At 32.1% G+C, this 15,965-nt stretch overlaps 1 protein-coding gene across 1 annotated transcript; it reads left to right on the top strand.

The window, feature by feature from the left end:
- Positions 1–363: 363 nt before the first annotated feature.
- LOC105253998 (probable G-protein coupled receptor Mth-like 10) lies at positions 364–4,215 on the top strand. The gene is made up of 5 exons (XM_025410707.1): positions 364–1,355; positions 2,186–2,264; positions 2,747–2,940; positions 3,087–3,243; positions 3,684–4,215. The coding sequence occupies exons 1-5, from the start codon at positions 500–502 to the stop codon at positions 3,958–3,960; spliced, it is 1,563 nt and encodes a 520-aa protein (XP_025266492.1). The 5' UTR covers positions 364–499; the 3' UTR covers positions 3,961–4,215.
- Positions 4,216–15,965: the final 11,750 nt, after the last annotated feature.

Here is a 15,965-nt window from a genome sequence, read left to right as displayed (position 1 = left end):
AATAGATATATTATCATTTTTAAATAGAGATAAAAACTGAGATAAAAAAATGAATAAAATTTTTTTACATCCGTAATTGTGATTTTTTAATTGTTTTTTGAGATAAATTTTTCAATGATATAATATATTTAATATAAATAAAAAAGTTTTCATTATTTATCTGTTGTTCCATAAAATTCTTAAATATTATAGTATATTTTTCAAACTGTAGCTTAGCAATAAAGTTTTTTTCTACAAAGTATCGTGTATATTTTAAAATCGATAAGTTGTTTCATTAATAAGTCAATGATGATCGCATCTTATTAGTCGCGCGAATGTGTCTTCTATTTTAAAATAACTAGTTTTACAAGTTTTGTCTTTAGATAGAGAGTGTTGTTGTCGTGAATTAACCATCGCAGACGAACAGTATCATGCGCATTTTGAAAAATTCGCTGTGATCGTAACATAGCAAATTAAGAAATTGTAGATTAAAAAAAGTTGATTTCACAATTTGTTGACGATGTGCGGTGAAAGTTTTGCATTTTGGTTTTGCGTAGTATTATTTATCACTTTATCTTCAACGACTTTGGGAAACTTCACAAGTGACAACAAAGACAACATATGGAACGACAATATACGGGACGACAACATATGGGAGAAAACATATAATCATACGAAATTTATTATAAGCAAAAGGAACAATAATAATAAAACTCACATTCTTCCATACGAAAAATGTGCCAATATAACTTGCATTCTGCTCTGTTGTCCGCTTGGTGATCTCTTTGATGGCAAGAATTGCATTGCTAATGCAAGTGAATATGTTTTCCCAAACGTATATAGCTATTCAAACAATTCGATACAGAGCGGAAATAAGAAGATGGACGAGCTTTTTCCACTAACCGTACAAAATCTGTGCCAGAAAACTGTACCTTTTGTTCTTTATCCGAACAATTCTTTCGAGTATATGTTCTTCGCAAACAGCTCTCTGTACTTTCCTGATATCGATATATTCGAATCAGCATCTTATTGTTTGGCCATCGGGGATGATAATCAATTAGATGCATTTATCTGCTTGGAGGCTGTGAACGAAATCTTCATCAGATATAGTGGAAAATCAGAAATAGATATCTTAAACATATTAAAATTTTTATATTTGAGTTGCCGTATAGTGTCTGTGTTGTGTTTGTTGACAACATTTGTGGTGTATTCTATGCTGCCGAAGCTTCGTAATATACATAGTTTTATGCTGCGCAAATACTGCAGTTTTTTAATTTTCGGATACATAATTGAAATTATATTTGCTTTATTAGAGTTATTCCATCCATCATTAATAAATGAAGTAGCTATTTCAAGTTTCACCTGTGTCATAATTGGTACAGTATAGTCAAATCATGTAATAATGCAGTCAATGCAGTGTATACATTAGTTCTTTTATTAATTTTTGTACTAAAAAAATATTTAGGAAAAATACTAATTTAAATTTTATTGTACGTTAAAATAAAATGAAATAATATTAATTTTTTGATAATTATGCATAAAAGGCCCCCCCCACCGATTTGGTTTATTTTTAAATATGTTGTAGGGCAGGTCTTCCTGAGTAATTTCATATATATGTATATGAAATTATTCGGGAAGACCTGCCCTACAACATATTTAAAAATGAGCCAAATCGGAGGGGAAGGTCCCTTTTAAGCATAATTACCAATTTTTTTCACTATTAATTCTTGTGTTTATAAAATTATAGTATATCGTACATTAGCTAAAGTACATTGATACTTAATTTTTATTAATTTTTTTTACGATAAAACTCGAATGTACGATATATTATAATATTCTAAACAAGGCTTAATAGTGGAAAAAATTAAAATATAAATATATAAAAAAATTAAAATATAAATATAAATAATATTTTATTTTATTTTAACGTAAAACACAATTTAAGTTACTTTGCCTAACATTTTTTTAATAATATTATTAAAATGTTGAAGTTGAGAGTTATATAGTTAAAGAGTTATATATTTCTGAAATCAAAACATTAATTAATTTAATATTAACGTGTATTAATTATTTCTATTGTTTTCTGTGATAAATTCTTACTGTCAAAGTTGAAGAAAAACTTTTTATAATATAATATAGTTTCTAATGATATACAAAATACTTGTCAATTAGTGACATTTTAAAATTGTTTATTTTATTGTTGCAGCTTTACTCAACTATTTCTGTTTTATATCATGTTCTTTCTGGTTAAATGTAATGAGTTTCGACATTTGGTGGACATTTAGGTAAATTGTTTAATATATATATATATATATATATATATATATATATATAATATAATATATATTATATATATATATATATATATATATAATAAAATTCATAGTATAATATTATTAATCGTTTTGTGATTTTTCATTCTTTAAATTTTATAAATCTTAAGCCAATATTGTTTAAATTTTTTTTTCTTTTTTATATATAATATTACAAAATACTCAAGCTTTTTAACGAAAATTGATTTCTAATTTTTTTATTAAACATTTTGCTGAACCAAAATTAATCTAATGTTATTAAAATATCGATCTATTAGAATATATGGTAATATTTATTATTTTGTGACATTATATAGCATAAATAATTTTTTTTATAGTTTACATACAACAAACATTCAAGATATTTGATGGAAGGCATATTTACTTTAATATTTGCATCGCAATTTATTTTATTTGTTATTAACTAATTGTAAAGCAAACTTTGCATTTCGCAGAGATTTTCGCTTGTTACACAGAAACAAGAGAGTAAAACAAGAGAGAAAAAAATTAATATATTCTATCTTTGCTTGGGGAGGTTCCTCCATTTTTACTATCATTTATATTATCATGGATTTTATTCCCAAGTTGGAGAAACAACCTTCTGATGGCATTGGACTGGATTTTTGCATGGATTTTTTTTCTTTTGAAGGTAAGTGTATGTCACTATTAACATAACTCTATTAACAAAACATCTAATTAATTAACCTTTTGAGAATTCACTTTAAAAATAAAAGTATATTCTTCTGTTATATGTGTAACATGTGATGTAAAGAAGTTTATTATTTATTTTTGCAGGGTATCGATTGTATTTTTACGTGCCGCGAAGTGTTTGTATTATTAGTAGCATTTGCTTATCTATTTACACAGCATTGAAAATTATGCGTTATGAAAAGGACACAGCTCGTCATTTAAGAGATTCAGATAGCAGATTTTATAATGACAACAAGCGATGGTTTGTACACAAACATTTTTATATCAATGTATAATCAGTCTTGTTTAACAATAAGACATATCCCGCTGTACTCACTTTATTAAAAACAATACCGTTGATAGTAGTCAACGGTATTGTTTTTAATAAAATCAATTGCTTTTTTGATCATTTCCGATACAAGAGAAAGAGAGAGATAATCATTTTGAGACTTCTTTATTGGTGACAATATATTTTCATAAATACGAGCTCTCTTGTACATCGTTGTTTTCAATTTTAATTTAAGTAGTATTTATTATATAGTTATTTAAATATATTTAATAATATGAAATACTTATGATTTTTTCGAAGGAAATATTATCTCTATAAAACAAATTACTTAAAATGTGTTCGCTTATAATATATTTTTAGAATCAAATATATCATAACTTTAGAAAATATGAAAGAGATATATTCATTTGCAGGTTCAATCTGTATCTCAGCCTGTTTATTATGTTATTTATCATAATGGCCATAAATTGGATTATAATAACGTCGGGACTTATATTTTATAAAGAGAAATATAACGAGTCAATTCAGATATACATTGCTTGTATTATTTTGGTGGTGGACGCCATGCAACATATCGGTACATTCATCATATTCGTGTGTAAAAAGACAATCATGCGACAACTATTGAAGCGTTTCTGTCAGAATTGCAAGTGTTTTTCCAAAACTTCGAATAAAAGGTTACAAGTTTGAATAACTGTACCATGTCAAGAACAATTTTTTAACGGAAAAACATTAATTATGGAAAAGCGAATCGTCACACAAAAAATTTGTCTGATGAGAATATATAATTTTATATATGTTTATCCTTGTCAAGATTAGAATATCTAATTGATATGTGATGCATAAATGTGTACATTTATGTATCTCTCATATATCTCTAATTCCATTAGATGTGTATATCTTATCTTTTAATTTTAATTTGTACATAATTAAATGTGATGTCAATTGTTGTACTGTAATTTGAAAATTATTATTTTTTATAAAAAACAAATTTTATGCATTATCATAAAATTTTTACGTATTACCTTTTTTGAAAAAAAAAAATTTTAAATACCCTAATCGATTTACAGAAATTAACATTTTTGACAAACTTAATGTATAGAGAAGAACGAGAGCAACAGGTGGAGATATATATATGTATATATATATATATACATATATATATATACATATATATATATATATATATATACATATATATATATATATATATATATATATATATATATAGAGAGAGAGAGAGAGAGAGAGAGAGAAAGTAATATTACAGATAATAACGTTAAATTCTTGAAGGTCGCCAGTAAATAAAATACAAGAAATAATTAAAAACGACCACACTGGCAAATTTTATTTAAGTGAATCACGACGTTTCGACCATGGTTTTGGTCCTTTTCGAGTGAACTACAACAAATTATTTCGAATATTACACAAAAAATAAATTACATTGATTTTGAAATAAAAAATGAGCGGCAAGTTAAATACATACAATAATTTTGTTAACTATTCTATCGTGAGAAATAAGGAAATCCCTTCGTCAAGATTGTCATGTCAACCATCTCCATCAACACACAGAGAAAGACTAGACAACCTTTATTAGTCTATCATAAATATTGTTTAAATTTTCAGTGTTCTTTTGTAAGTTGATCGTGTTGTCAAACTTTTTTATAAAAAACATTTCCGCGATTTCTCTCTTTCTCATGTGTTTCTCATGTAAAATAACTTCTTATGTAAAATAACTGGTAATGACCAATCGAAGTCATGATTAAATTCAACTTTATGTTTACTGATAACAGAAAAATTACTTTCGTGCACTTTTATGTTGTTGCGATGTTTTTTTACACGAGTGCTTACATGTCTTTTTGTTTGGCCAATATATGACTTATTACAATTTTTGCAGTCTAATTTGTAAACGACTTCCGTCCTGTTATTAGTAGACAGCCTGTCTTTACCATGTTTAATTAATGCGTTGAGTTTTTTAGGCACATTGTAGACGACATTAAGACCTATATTTTTAAAAACGCGACCAATTTCACTACTCAAGCCCTCCACAAACGGCAAGGAGATGTACGACGATGTAACTGCATTGTTGGATTCATTGTCCATATTTGCGTTATCACAGTGTTTTAAAAAATATAATCTTTTTTGTACATAGCGGTTAATAATATGATTTGGGAAGCAATTATTGGAAAGAATCTGCTTAATGATGTCAATATTTTTGGAATAAAATCGAGTATCTGCCAATAAAATGGCGTGGTCAACAAGATTGTAAATGGTGTTCATTTTATATTGAAACGGATGTTTAGAATAAAAATTAGTATATCTATTGGAACAGGTGGGTTATCCGATCGGATGGTCGTCTTTTGACTGATTGGTACAGGAAACCCACCTGTTTCAATAGATATACTAATTTTTATTCTAAACATCCGTTTCAATATAAAATGAACACCATTTACAATCTTGTTGACCACGCCATTTTATTGGCAGATACTCGATTTTATTCCAAAAATATTGACATCATTAAGCAGATTCTTTCCAATAATTGCTTCCCAAATCATATTATTAACCGCTATGTACAAAAAAGATTATATTTTTTAAAACACTGTGATAACGCAAATATGGACAATGAATCCAACAATGCAGTTACATCGTCGTACATCTCCTTGCCGTTTGTGGAGGGCTTGAGTAGTGAAATTGGTCGCGTTTTTAAAAATATAGGTCTTAATGTCGTCTACAATGTGCCTAAAAAACTCAACGCATTAATTAAACATGGTAAAGACAGGCTGTCTACTAATAACAGGACGGAAGTCGTTTACAAATTAGACTGCAAAAATTGTAATAAGTCATATATTGGCCAAACAAAAAGACATGTAAGCACTTGTGTAAAAAAACATCGCAACAACATAAAAGTGCACGAAAGTAATTTTTCTGTTATCAGTAAACATAAAGTTGAATTTAATCATGACTTCGATTGGTCATTACCAGTTATTTTACATAAGAAGTTATTTTACATGAGAAACACATGAGAAAGAGAGAAATCGCGGAAATGTTTTTTATAAAAAAGTTTGACAACACGATCAACTTACAAAAGGACACTAAAAATTTAAACAATATTTATGATAGACTAATAAAGGTTGTCTAGTCTTTCTCTGTGTGTTGATGGAGACGGTTGACATGACAATCTTGACGAAGGGATTTCCTTATTTCTCACGATAGAATAGTTAACAAAATTATTGTATGTATTTAACTTGCCGCTCATTTTTTATTTCAAAATCAATGTAATTTATTTTTTGTGTAATATTGGAAATAATTTGTTGTAGTTCACTCGAAAAGGACCAAAACCATGGTCGAAACGTCGTGATTCACTTTAATAAAATTTGCCAGTGTGGTCGTTTTTAATTACTTCTTGCATTACTGATAATATATATAAACAACTTATAAAAAATATTTTTCAAATTTGAAAACTACCAGTAATATACGTACAAACAGGTTTAAAAAAAAATAATTTTACTTTAAGAAAAATAAAAAATTGAAACACATATATGAGTGGCAAGATAATAAATAATAGACTTTGGAATACAGTAGATTTTGAAATAAAACGAATATATTCATACTTTCTTTTTTCATATTACATTGTATTTTGCTAAAATGCAATATAACGTACGATATCGTGCGATAAAATTTCAGTCTTGTTTTATAATAATTTCTGAAGATAAAATATTTATCGCTGAAAGAACGCTACAAGATAAACAGAAATAACTTGTTAGCGGAAGCATGAAAAATAGTAATAAGCGTAATAAAGTTATTTTATATCATATAATTATGTAAATTATTTAAATTCTTTCTGACACGTATCAATATTCTATTCTTTTTAATTTTTTATTAAAAAGATTATTTATACACCTGAACTTAAAATAAAATAAAAATTTAATACAGAATTTTCCAAGTATTCAAAATTCGATGCTTACCTAAATCACTCATTAAATTCATTCTTCGCGACTTTTTCGTGGTTTAGAACAAATCAGACTCTCTCGTATTGTTCATAATTTTAATGTGGAAACAATATTCCTTATAATAGGTCAAACAATTAATTTTTTGATTCATTCACCATTGTTCTACGGAACAAAACTTTTTGATGATGTAATAATAGAAGTGACATCAAGAAACTGACTAAACCTCTTTGGTAACGTTGATTTTCAACAGTTTCTTCAATGATGCTGATCAATGACAATGACGCATTAGTGCTGAAAATTTATGTAACATTATTATAATTCTATAAAATTTTTATTTAATAATTATTAAAAATATGACTAAAGTATTATTACTTTAAAAAACAATAATAAATCACATAATAAATAACTTTTTAAGTTTACAACAAAATCAAATTATGGTAACACAATTTTAATTATTATAAAACGTCGTATACAAATCTATAATCAATTCTTCTACAAAAATAATAAAACAAGTTCTACTATAAATAGATTCGATATTAAAAACCTGGAAGTTGTATATTGCTCTCGAGAAACAAATGTATATTATGAATACGTACAATAGAATAAAACATGGAATTGTGAATGGTGAATTGTGACATGATGAATTTGCAATTGTCAATTACATATTTTTTCTTTGAAACAATTATGTGTTTCTTTGCCACCAATGGATTCCTCTCATTATTTTGTACATAAAAGTATTAAAAGTAAGATAATCGAAAAATTAATATTTTACTAGATATTTTATGATTTATGTAAAAATTAAAAAAATTATTTCAAGCCTCATAACTCGAAAAGTACTCGATAAAAAAATACTTTATTAGTGTTTTGAGAAGCTCTCGAGGTAAGCTACAAACTTTTTTTTTAAACAGATAGTCCTGACACCTTGAATTCTGTATACATATATATACATATATATGCTTTTATATACATATATTCCAAACCACTCCTTCAAATCAGAAAATTTCCTTGATGACATGTTGTCTTTAGTTTCATTTTCTCTATCTTATTATTTTTATAAATCCAAAGAAAAATCAAACAACGGAAAAAAACAATTATTTATGCGATCTATTCTTGGAGTTTGCCCCTTGTCTTGGCTTTCTTCTGTATCATTATAAATTTCATTTTCGATAAATCAATATATAAGCTTTTCGGAGCCGGTGGACAGGGTCTTGCTAATCATATCACTACCACAAATCAATCGTTAGAGCAATAATTATTAAAAGCAGAATAATTATTAAAAAAAAGACAGAAGAATTAAGAAGAAAAGAGTTTCATACACCCTCAAAGTTACAACAAGGCTACAACAAAAAAGAAATCTAGAGGCTTATGCCTCGACTTGCGTCGCCCGTGGAACCGGGACGTTCACGCAAAAAATCAAACAATATGTATATATACAATATGTATACAGGGTGAGGCATCTAAAACAGGCCACCTGAATAACTCCGTTGGTAAGCCGAATACAAAAAAATTGTTCAGACAAAAGTTGTATGGTTTCAAGGGGGACATATGATGGTGTCATTAGTTTAATCTTGAAGAGCCACCCGTAGGTCACGTGAAGGTCAGCTCCAACTTTTTAAATGGGACACCTTATATGCTTTTGCATATTCTTGTAGCTCATCTCAAGAGCTTTCCAAAACACTACAATTATGTTAGTTTTCATTGAGTACTTTCCAAGTTATGAGGCTTGAAATCATTTTTTAATTTTACATAAACCGTAAAATATCTTATAAAATATTCATTTTTCGATTATTTTACCTTAATACTTTTATGTACAAAATAATGAGAGGAATCAATCGGTGTAAAGAAAACATACAGTTGTTTTTAACAAAAAATATGGAATTGTTAATTGCAAATTCCATATTTTTTCTTAGAAACAACTATGTGTTTTCTTTACACCAATTGATTTCTCTCATTATTTTGTACATAAAAGTATCAAGGTAAGATAATCGAAAAATGAATATTTTACAAGATATTTTACGGTTTATGTAAAATTAAAAAATGATTTCAAGCCTCATAACTTGGAAAGTACTTAATGAAAACTAACTTAATTATAGTGTTTTGGAAAGCTCTTGAGATGAGCTACAAGAATATGCAAAAGCATATAAGGTGTCCCATTTAAAAAGTTGGAGCTGATCTTCACGTGACCTTCGTGGCTCTTCAAGATTAAACTAATGACACCATCATATGTCCCCCTTGAAACCATACAACTTTTGTCTGAACAATTTTTTTGTATTCGGCTTACCAACGGAGTTATTCAGGTGGCCTGTTTTAGATGCCTCACCCTGTATATACAATGTATATATATATATATATATATATATATATATATATACTTGTTTGCAGGTTTAATCCATACCTGACGCTATTTATCGTATTGTTTATCATATTGAGCATAAAAATGGTTCATGAAGACAGTGCTATGGTTGTCTAGAAATAGTACATCAAATTTACTTGTATGCTATTAATTTGATGGACATTGTACATAGTTTTTGTATTTTTATCATATTTCTCTGGAAAAAGAAAATCAAATGGATGTTACTGAAGCGATTCGGAAGCAGTTTGTTTCCAGAAGCTCAATACGTAACAAATGCAACATCGTCGAGCACCTCCACTTCAGGAGGGATCTATGTAGCAAAAAATGAATTCTTGCAAACAATGGAACTGTCATATAAAAGGTTTATCCAGACCAGACTGAACTCTAATGTCGCAAAAAAATTTATCAGATAATACAGATCAGTAATCAACGGTTAGTCAGTGATGAAAAATATCTAATAATTTTTCAATCAAGAATTAATTTTATGATGTTATATGCTGTATTAATATTTTGTTTTGATCTTCAAAGCTCAATCTTACATTTCACGTAGAAAATTTTTCGATCTCTGTTATTGCTTAATAATTTGCGTTTTAAAAAATCTATTTATAAGCTTCTTTAAATATATTTTACTATCTAAAAGATATTATATGTAAACTTTTTAAATTTTAAATTTTTTATTTTAAATTTAAAATTTTTTTAGCATTATTAGTATTACTTTAAAAGTTATAATCAAGTTTTATTATTTGCTTTGTAAATATAAAATACATACTTATTATAGTTTTAATGTGATTATTTATTACACTGTCAACATTTTTCAACCTTTTATGTCACAAAAGGAATGATAGGTTATTCCGATAGGATTCTGGGTGTTTCATCAACATACAGCTCAATATGATTGGTTGCCTGCTCATAGGAGCGCAAGAAAAATAAAAAAAAACTTAAACTTAATATAATTCTTAACATTATATCAATAATTCTCATATATACATGATTAATATTATAATATTATAATATTATAATATTATAATAATAATAATATAATATTATAATATATTATAATATCTACATAAGATTGCAATAATATTATAATATTATAATAACAATATGTTCGAAGTATCGTCTTATGAGGCGATTCCCGTGGCGACATCCGAAGGACTCGGAACAAAAGACCTTACGCATACCCCTTCGCACACATGTCTTTTCGTTACACATGTCCCTTTGGTCACATATGTTTTCTCTACCACGTCAGTCTTGTCTTGTACCGTGGACACGCTCACATCGTGCCGTCTACTAATAAAGCAACGATTACGGAATCTCGGCATATTTAATCTCATTCCACTCCCTGTATATTGTCCCTGCATCGCGGCCTCATCTTCATATTAACAGGTTATGGGCCCAGGCTTTATCGCAATCAAGGGACAAATTAATTAACAGGCAGTAGACGCCAGACAAAGAGGAAACATGGCGTCATCGTCCGCAAGGATCGAGTTGCTTAACAAAGAAAATTTCGACACGTGGAAAATCCAAATGGAGGCGCTTCTCATCAAAAATAATGCGTGGAATTATGTGAACGGAAATACAGTCAAACCGGAACTTATCGCCGGGAGCCAGGAGTCTGCTATAGAAGTGAGAAAATGGGAAACGGCAGATCAGAAGGCCAAGTCCGACATAATTCTTTCAATAAGCCCGACTGAATTAAAACAGGTGAAAGGCTGCGGTACATCGAGAGAAGTGTGGAATAAGCTTTCGTCAATTTATCAATCCAAAGGTCCTGCCAGAAAAGCCACACTGTTAAAGCAGTTAACGGTACAGCGAATGGGAGACGACGAAGACGTTCGCGAATATTTGTGCAAGTTTTTCGATACAGTGGACAAGCTCAGTGACATGGAAGTGAATATCAATCCCGATTTGTTAACAGTGATGTTACTGTATAGTCTTCCACAGAATTTCGAAAACTTTAGATGTGCTATCGAATCGCGCGACGAATTGCCCACGCCGGAAACGCTTCGCATCAAGATCATAGAAGAACACGACGCCAGGAAGAACGACGCACGTGTTTCGTCCCAGGGCGCCATGATCGCCAGACGCTTCGATAAAAATAGGGATATGAAAAGCAAAAAGGAAAATACATCGCAGAAGAAACCTTTCAAATTTAAATGTCATCGATGTGGAAAAATCGGACACAAGGCATCCGATTGTTATTCGAGAATAGAGGGAGATAAAGCGTCTAAAGGGAGCTCCGAAAAAGGAAAGATGGCTGACGACGTGTGTGTCTTCGCATGTGCACCAATGAAGATCTTGGATGAAGTGGAAGTGTTCCAGGCGAAGGAAGCTACCCAAGACAAACCATGGTGTTTAGATAGCGGATGTACCTCTCATTTATGTAGCGATTCGGATATGTTTACGCATCTTGCAAAGATCAAGGATAACAAGTTAAATCTTGCAAATAATTCGTCAACGATGATAACCGGAAAAGGAACTGTACGTCTCGAAGCGGAAGTCGATGGTAATTCTAAACATGTTAATTTGAAAAATACTCTACACGTGCCCGATCTGCGCACAAATCTATTGTCGGTAAGCAAGATTACCGACGGAGGATTCAAAGTTATCTTTGAAAAGAAATCGGCAAGGATTATCGACCGTGACGGAGTCACAAGACTCGCGGCTAATCGTATCGACGGACTGTATTATCTACAGGAAGGTAGACATGATTGCCGGGCTGCGGGTGTAAATAAATTCGACCGAACCTTCACTGAATCATCAACGGAAATATGGCACCGCAAGATGGGTCATCTTAATGTAGGAGATCTTTTAACGTGCAGCCACGAAGGAATCGTACGCGGTATGAAAATCGTAGACGCCGAACGCGATTTCAAGTGTGAAATATGTATTCGCGGTAAGATGACGAAGACTACATTCCCAAGGAAATCAAACAGAAAGACTGAACTCTTGGAATTAATACACTCAGATGTATGCGGCCCCATGAAGGCCGAATCGATTGGAAAGTCAAGATATTTTGTGACTTTTATTGATGATCATTCGCGATGGTGTGTGGTTCGAATGCTCAAAAGCAAAAACGAAGTATTTAACGCCTTCAAGGAATTCAAGGCATTAGTCGAAAATCAGACCGGACGCAGGATCAAGTGCCTGCAATCGGACAATGGCAAGGAATACGTCAATCGGGAGTTCGACAAATTTCTAAAGAGAGAAGGAATCAGACGCAGACTGACGGTGACACACACTCCGGAACAGAATGGAGTTGCAGAGAGGAAGAATAGGACCCTCGTTGAAATGGCCCGATGTCTGCTGATTCAATCGAATCTCTCACCATCATTCTGGGGAGAGGCCATTAATACGGCAAATTACATACGCAACAGATGCCCGACTAGTAGTCTCGGCGGAAAAACCCCGCACGAAAAATGGACAGGCGACACGCCGAGCGTCGGATACTTTCAAAATTTTGGCTGCTCAGTGCATTTCCTGGATAGAAATCCGAACAAGGGAAAATTCCAGTCACGATCCAAAAAGGGGATCTTCGTCGGATACGCTGAGAACTCTAAGGCATATAGGATATGGATTCCGAACGAACACCGAATAGACATTACGAGAGACGTAGAATTCATGGAAGTGCCGGAATCATCGAGCCAAAAAGGCAACGAACGCTGTCTTGACAAAGAACTCACCAACGATCGAACAGAAGTCGAGCTTCCAATAGTAAGTGAAAGAAATGAAGACCGGGAAGACGACGTTGATGACACGATCGAGGGCGACCATTCGGTTGAAGACCGGGAGGTTCAAGCTCCCGACTTACGGATTGAAGCAAGAAGAGGACGTGGAAGACCTCGAAGAGTGATGACCGGATTCAGGGGAAGACCCAAGAAACAGTATCAAGTTACAGGCAACTACGCTGAAGAAACAGAACTCACTATGACCGATGAAGCAGACGATGCTGACGAGACAGAATTCGCAGCGACCAACGAAACAGAGGATTTTGAGTTCTCGTATCTCACTGAAGTATCAATCAGCGAATGCTTGAAAGGGCCTGAAGCGGCTGAGTGGATCGACGCGATGGCTGTAGAAATGAAAGCTATCATCAGAAATGATACCTGGACGCTAGTGGATCGCCCCAAAGAGCGCGAGGTTATCGGCAGCCGCATCGTATTGCGTAATAAGATGAATCAAGACGGATCTCTAGAACGAAGAAAGGCTCGTATAGTTGCTCGTGGTTTTTCACAACGCCCCGGCATAGACTTCAATGAGACTTTTGCACCGGTCGCACGTATCAGTTCAATTCGCATCATATCTGCTCTGGCGGTTCAACACAACTTGAAGATACACCAGCTGGACATCACGACGGCATATCTATATGGGGAACTTGAAGAAAAGGTCTACATGGAAGTTCCAAAATTTTCTGTTCAGATTCTAGAGAGAATAATTGCCTCCGAGAAAGACAAAAGAATCGTCGAAAAGGCTGAAAACATGCTATGCAAGTTAAAGAATGGAGATAAGGTTTGTTTATTAAGAAAGGCTCTCTATGGACTCCGACAAGCCGGTCGTCGCTGGCATGTAAAATTGTCTCAGGAGATTAAAAATTTTGGATTAAAGCAATCTTCAGCCGACCCCTGCGTATTTTTCGCTGGAAAGGGCGAAGACATAATTATCGTCGCCGCGTATGTCGACGACATCCTGGTGGCTTCTCGAGATCCATCCAAAGTTGCCAAATTTACTAAATATCTTTCTAGCAAATTTCAGGTCAAGGATCTAGGAGAATTAAAATACTGTCTAGGCATCGAGTTTTCTCGAAGCAAAGACAACGTTACGATGATCCAGAGAGGATACATTAAAGATATTCTAAATCGATTCGGAATGGAGGATTCCAAGCCCGTAGCTACCCCGCTAGACAACAGTATCAAACTGAAGAAAAGCGAGAACTGCCCTGCGACACACCTACCATTTCGAGAATTAATCGGTATGTTAACGTACTTAGCTACCTGTACTAGACCCGATATCGCTTTTGCAGTGAGTCATCTCAGCCAGTTCAACAACTGTTTCGACGAGACGCATTGGAAAGCTGCGAAACGCGTATTGCGTTATTTGAGAGGAACTTCGAATGTTGGTCTATCCTTCAAAAGAACCAAGGAGCATCTCTCAGGTTACACGGACGCTGATTGGGCCAACAATTTAGACGATCGACGTTCCTACACAGGTTACGCGTTCTTATTGAACGGATGTCCCGTATCTTGGGAATCCAGGAAGCAGAGGACCACAGCTCTTTCGTCGACTGAGGCCGAGTACATGGCCATTTCAGACACCGTGAAGGAAGCAGTATATCTTCGAAGGTTCATTGACGATCTTGGTTTTGAACTGCCGACAAAGTTAAAGATCTTCAATGACAATAATGGAGCTCGGAAATTGGCCGAAAATCCGGTATTTCACGCCAGAACCAAACATATCGATGTTCGTCATCACTATGTACGTGAAGTATTGCAAAGTGGAGCTCTGGAAATAGATTACACCCCTACGGAACTAATGGCGGCTGATGTTCTCACCAAGGGTCTCGCCAGACTGAAGCACGAGAAGTGTCTCGATCTTTTAGGTCTTAAACGCATTTGATTTTGTTTTTTTTTGGATAGGATATCGCACGCTCATCGAGGGGAAGTGTTCGAAGTATCGTCTTATGAGGCGATTCCCGTGGCGACATCCGAAGGACTCGGAACAAAAGACCTTACGCATACCCCTTCGCACACATGTCTTTTCGTTACACATGTCCCTTTGGTCACATATGTTTTCTCTACCACGTCAGTCTTGTCTTGTACCGTGGACACGCTCACATCGTGCCGTCTACTAATAAAGCAACGATTACGGAATCTCGGCATATTTAATCTCATTCCACTCCCTGTATATTGTCCCTGCATCGCGGCCTCATCTTCATATTAACTTAATAATATAATATTATCGCAATCTTATGTAGATGAGGATTATTGATATATGTATAATATTAAAAGTTATATTATAATAATAATCTTATAATATTATAACATTTTTTTAGATATATACTTTCAAATATTGTCATAATAGAATTTGTAATTTTATTTTTAATTTTTAATTTTATACTAATAATGAATCTTTTGTCAATTTATTATTATACATTATTATACATTTAAGGTTAATAATTTGATAATTGTTGAGAGAAACGAAAAATTATAGTTAATATATTTATATATTTCAAATATATATATATATATATATATATATATATATATATATAATTTATATTATAATTTTAAAAATACTGAAGTAAAAAATAGACCGATAATAGACTATGTAGCAACTGATAGTGATCAACATAAGTTTTTTAATTATATTATAAATAAAATTATTTTATATTTTAA

This window comes from Camponotus floridanus, unplaced genomic scaffold (assembly GCF_003227725.1).
Source record: "Camponotus floridanus strain SB8 unplaced genomic scaffold, Cflo_v7.5 scaffold34, whole genome shotgun sequence".
In the NCBI taxonomy this organism is placed as follows: Eukaryota; Metazoa; Arthropoda; class Insecta; order Hymenoptera; family Formicidae; genus Camponotus; species Camponotus floridanus.
The sequence above is the reverse complement of the archived record's forward strand: the minus strand, read 5'-3'. Positions and strand labels throughout refer to the sequence as shown.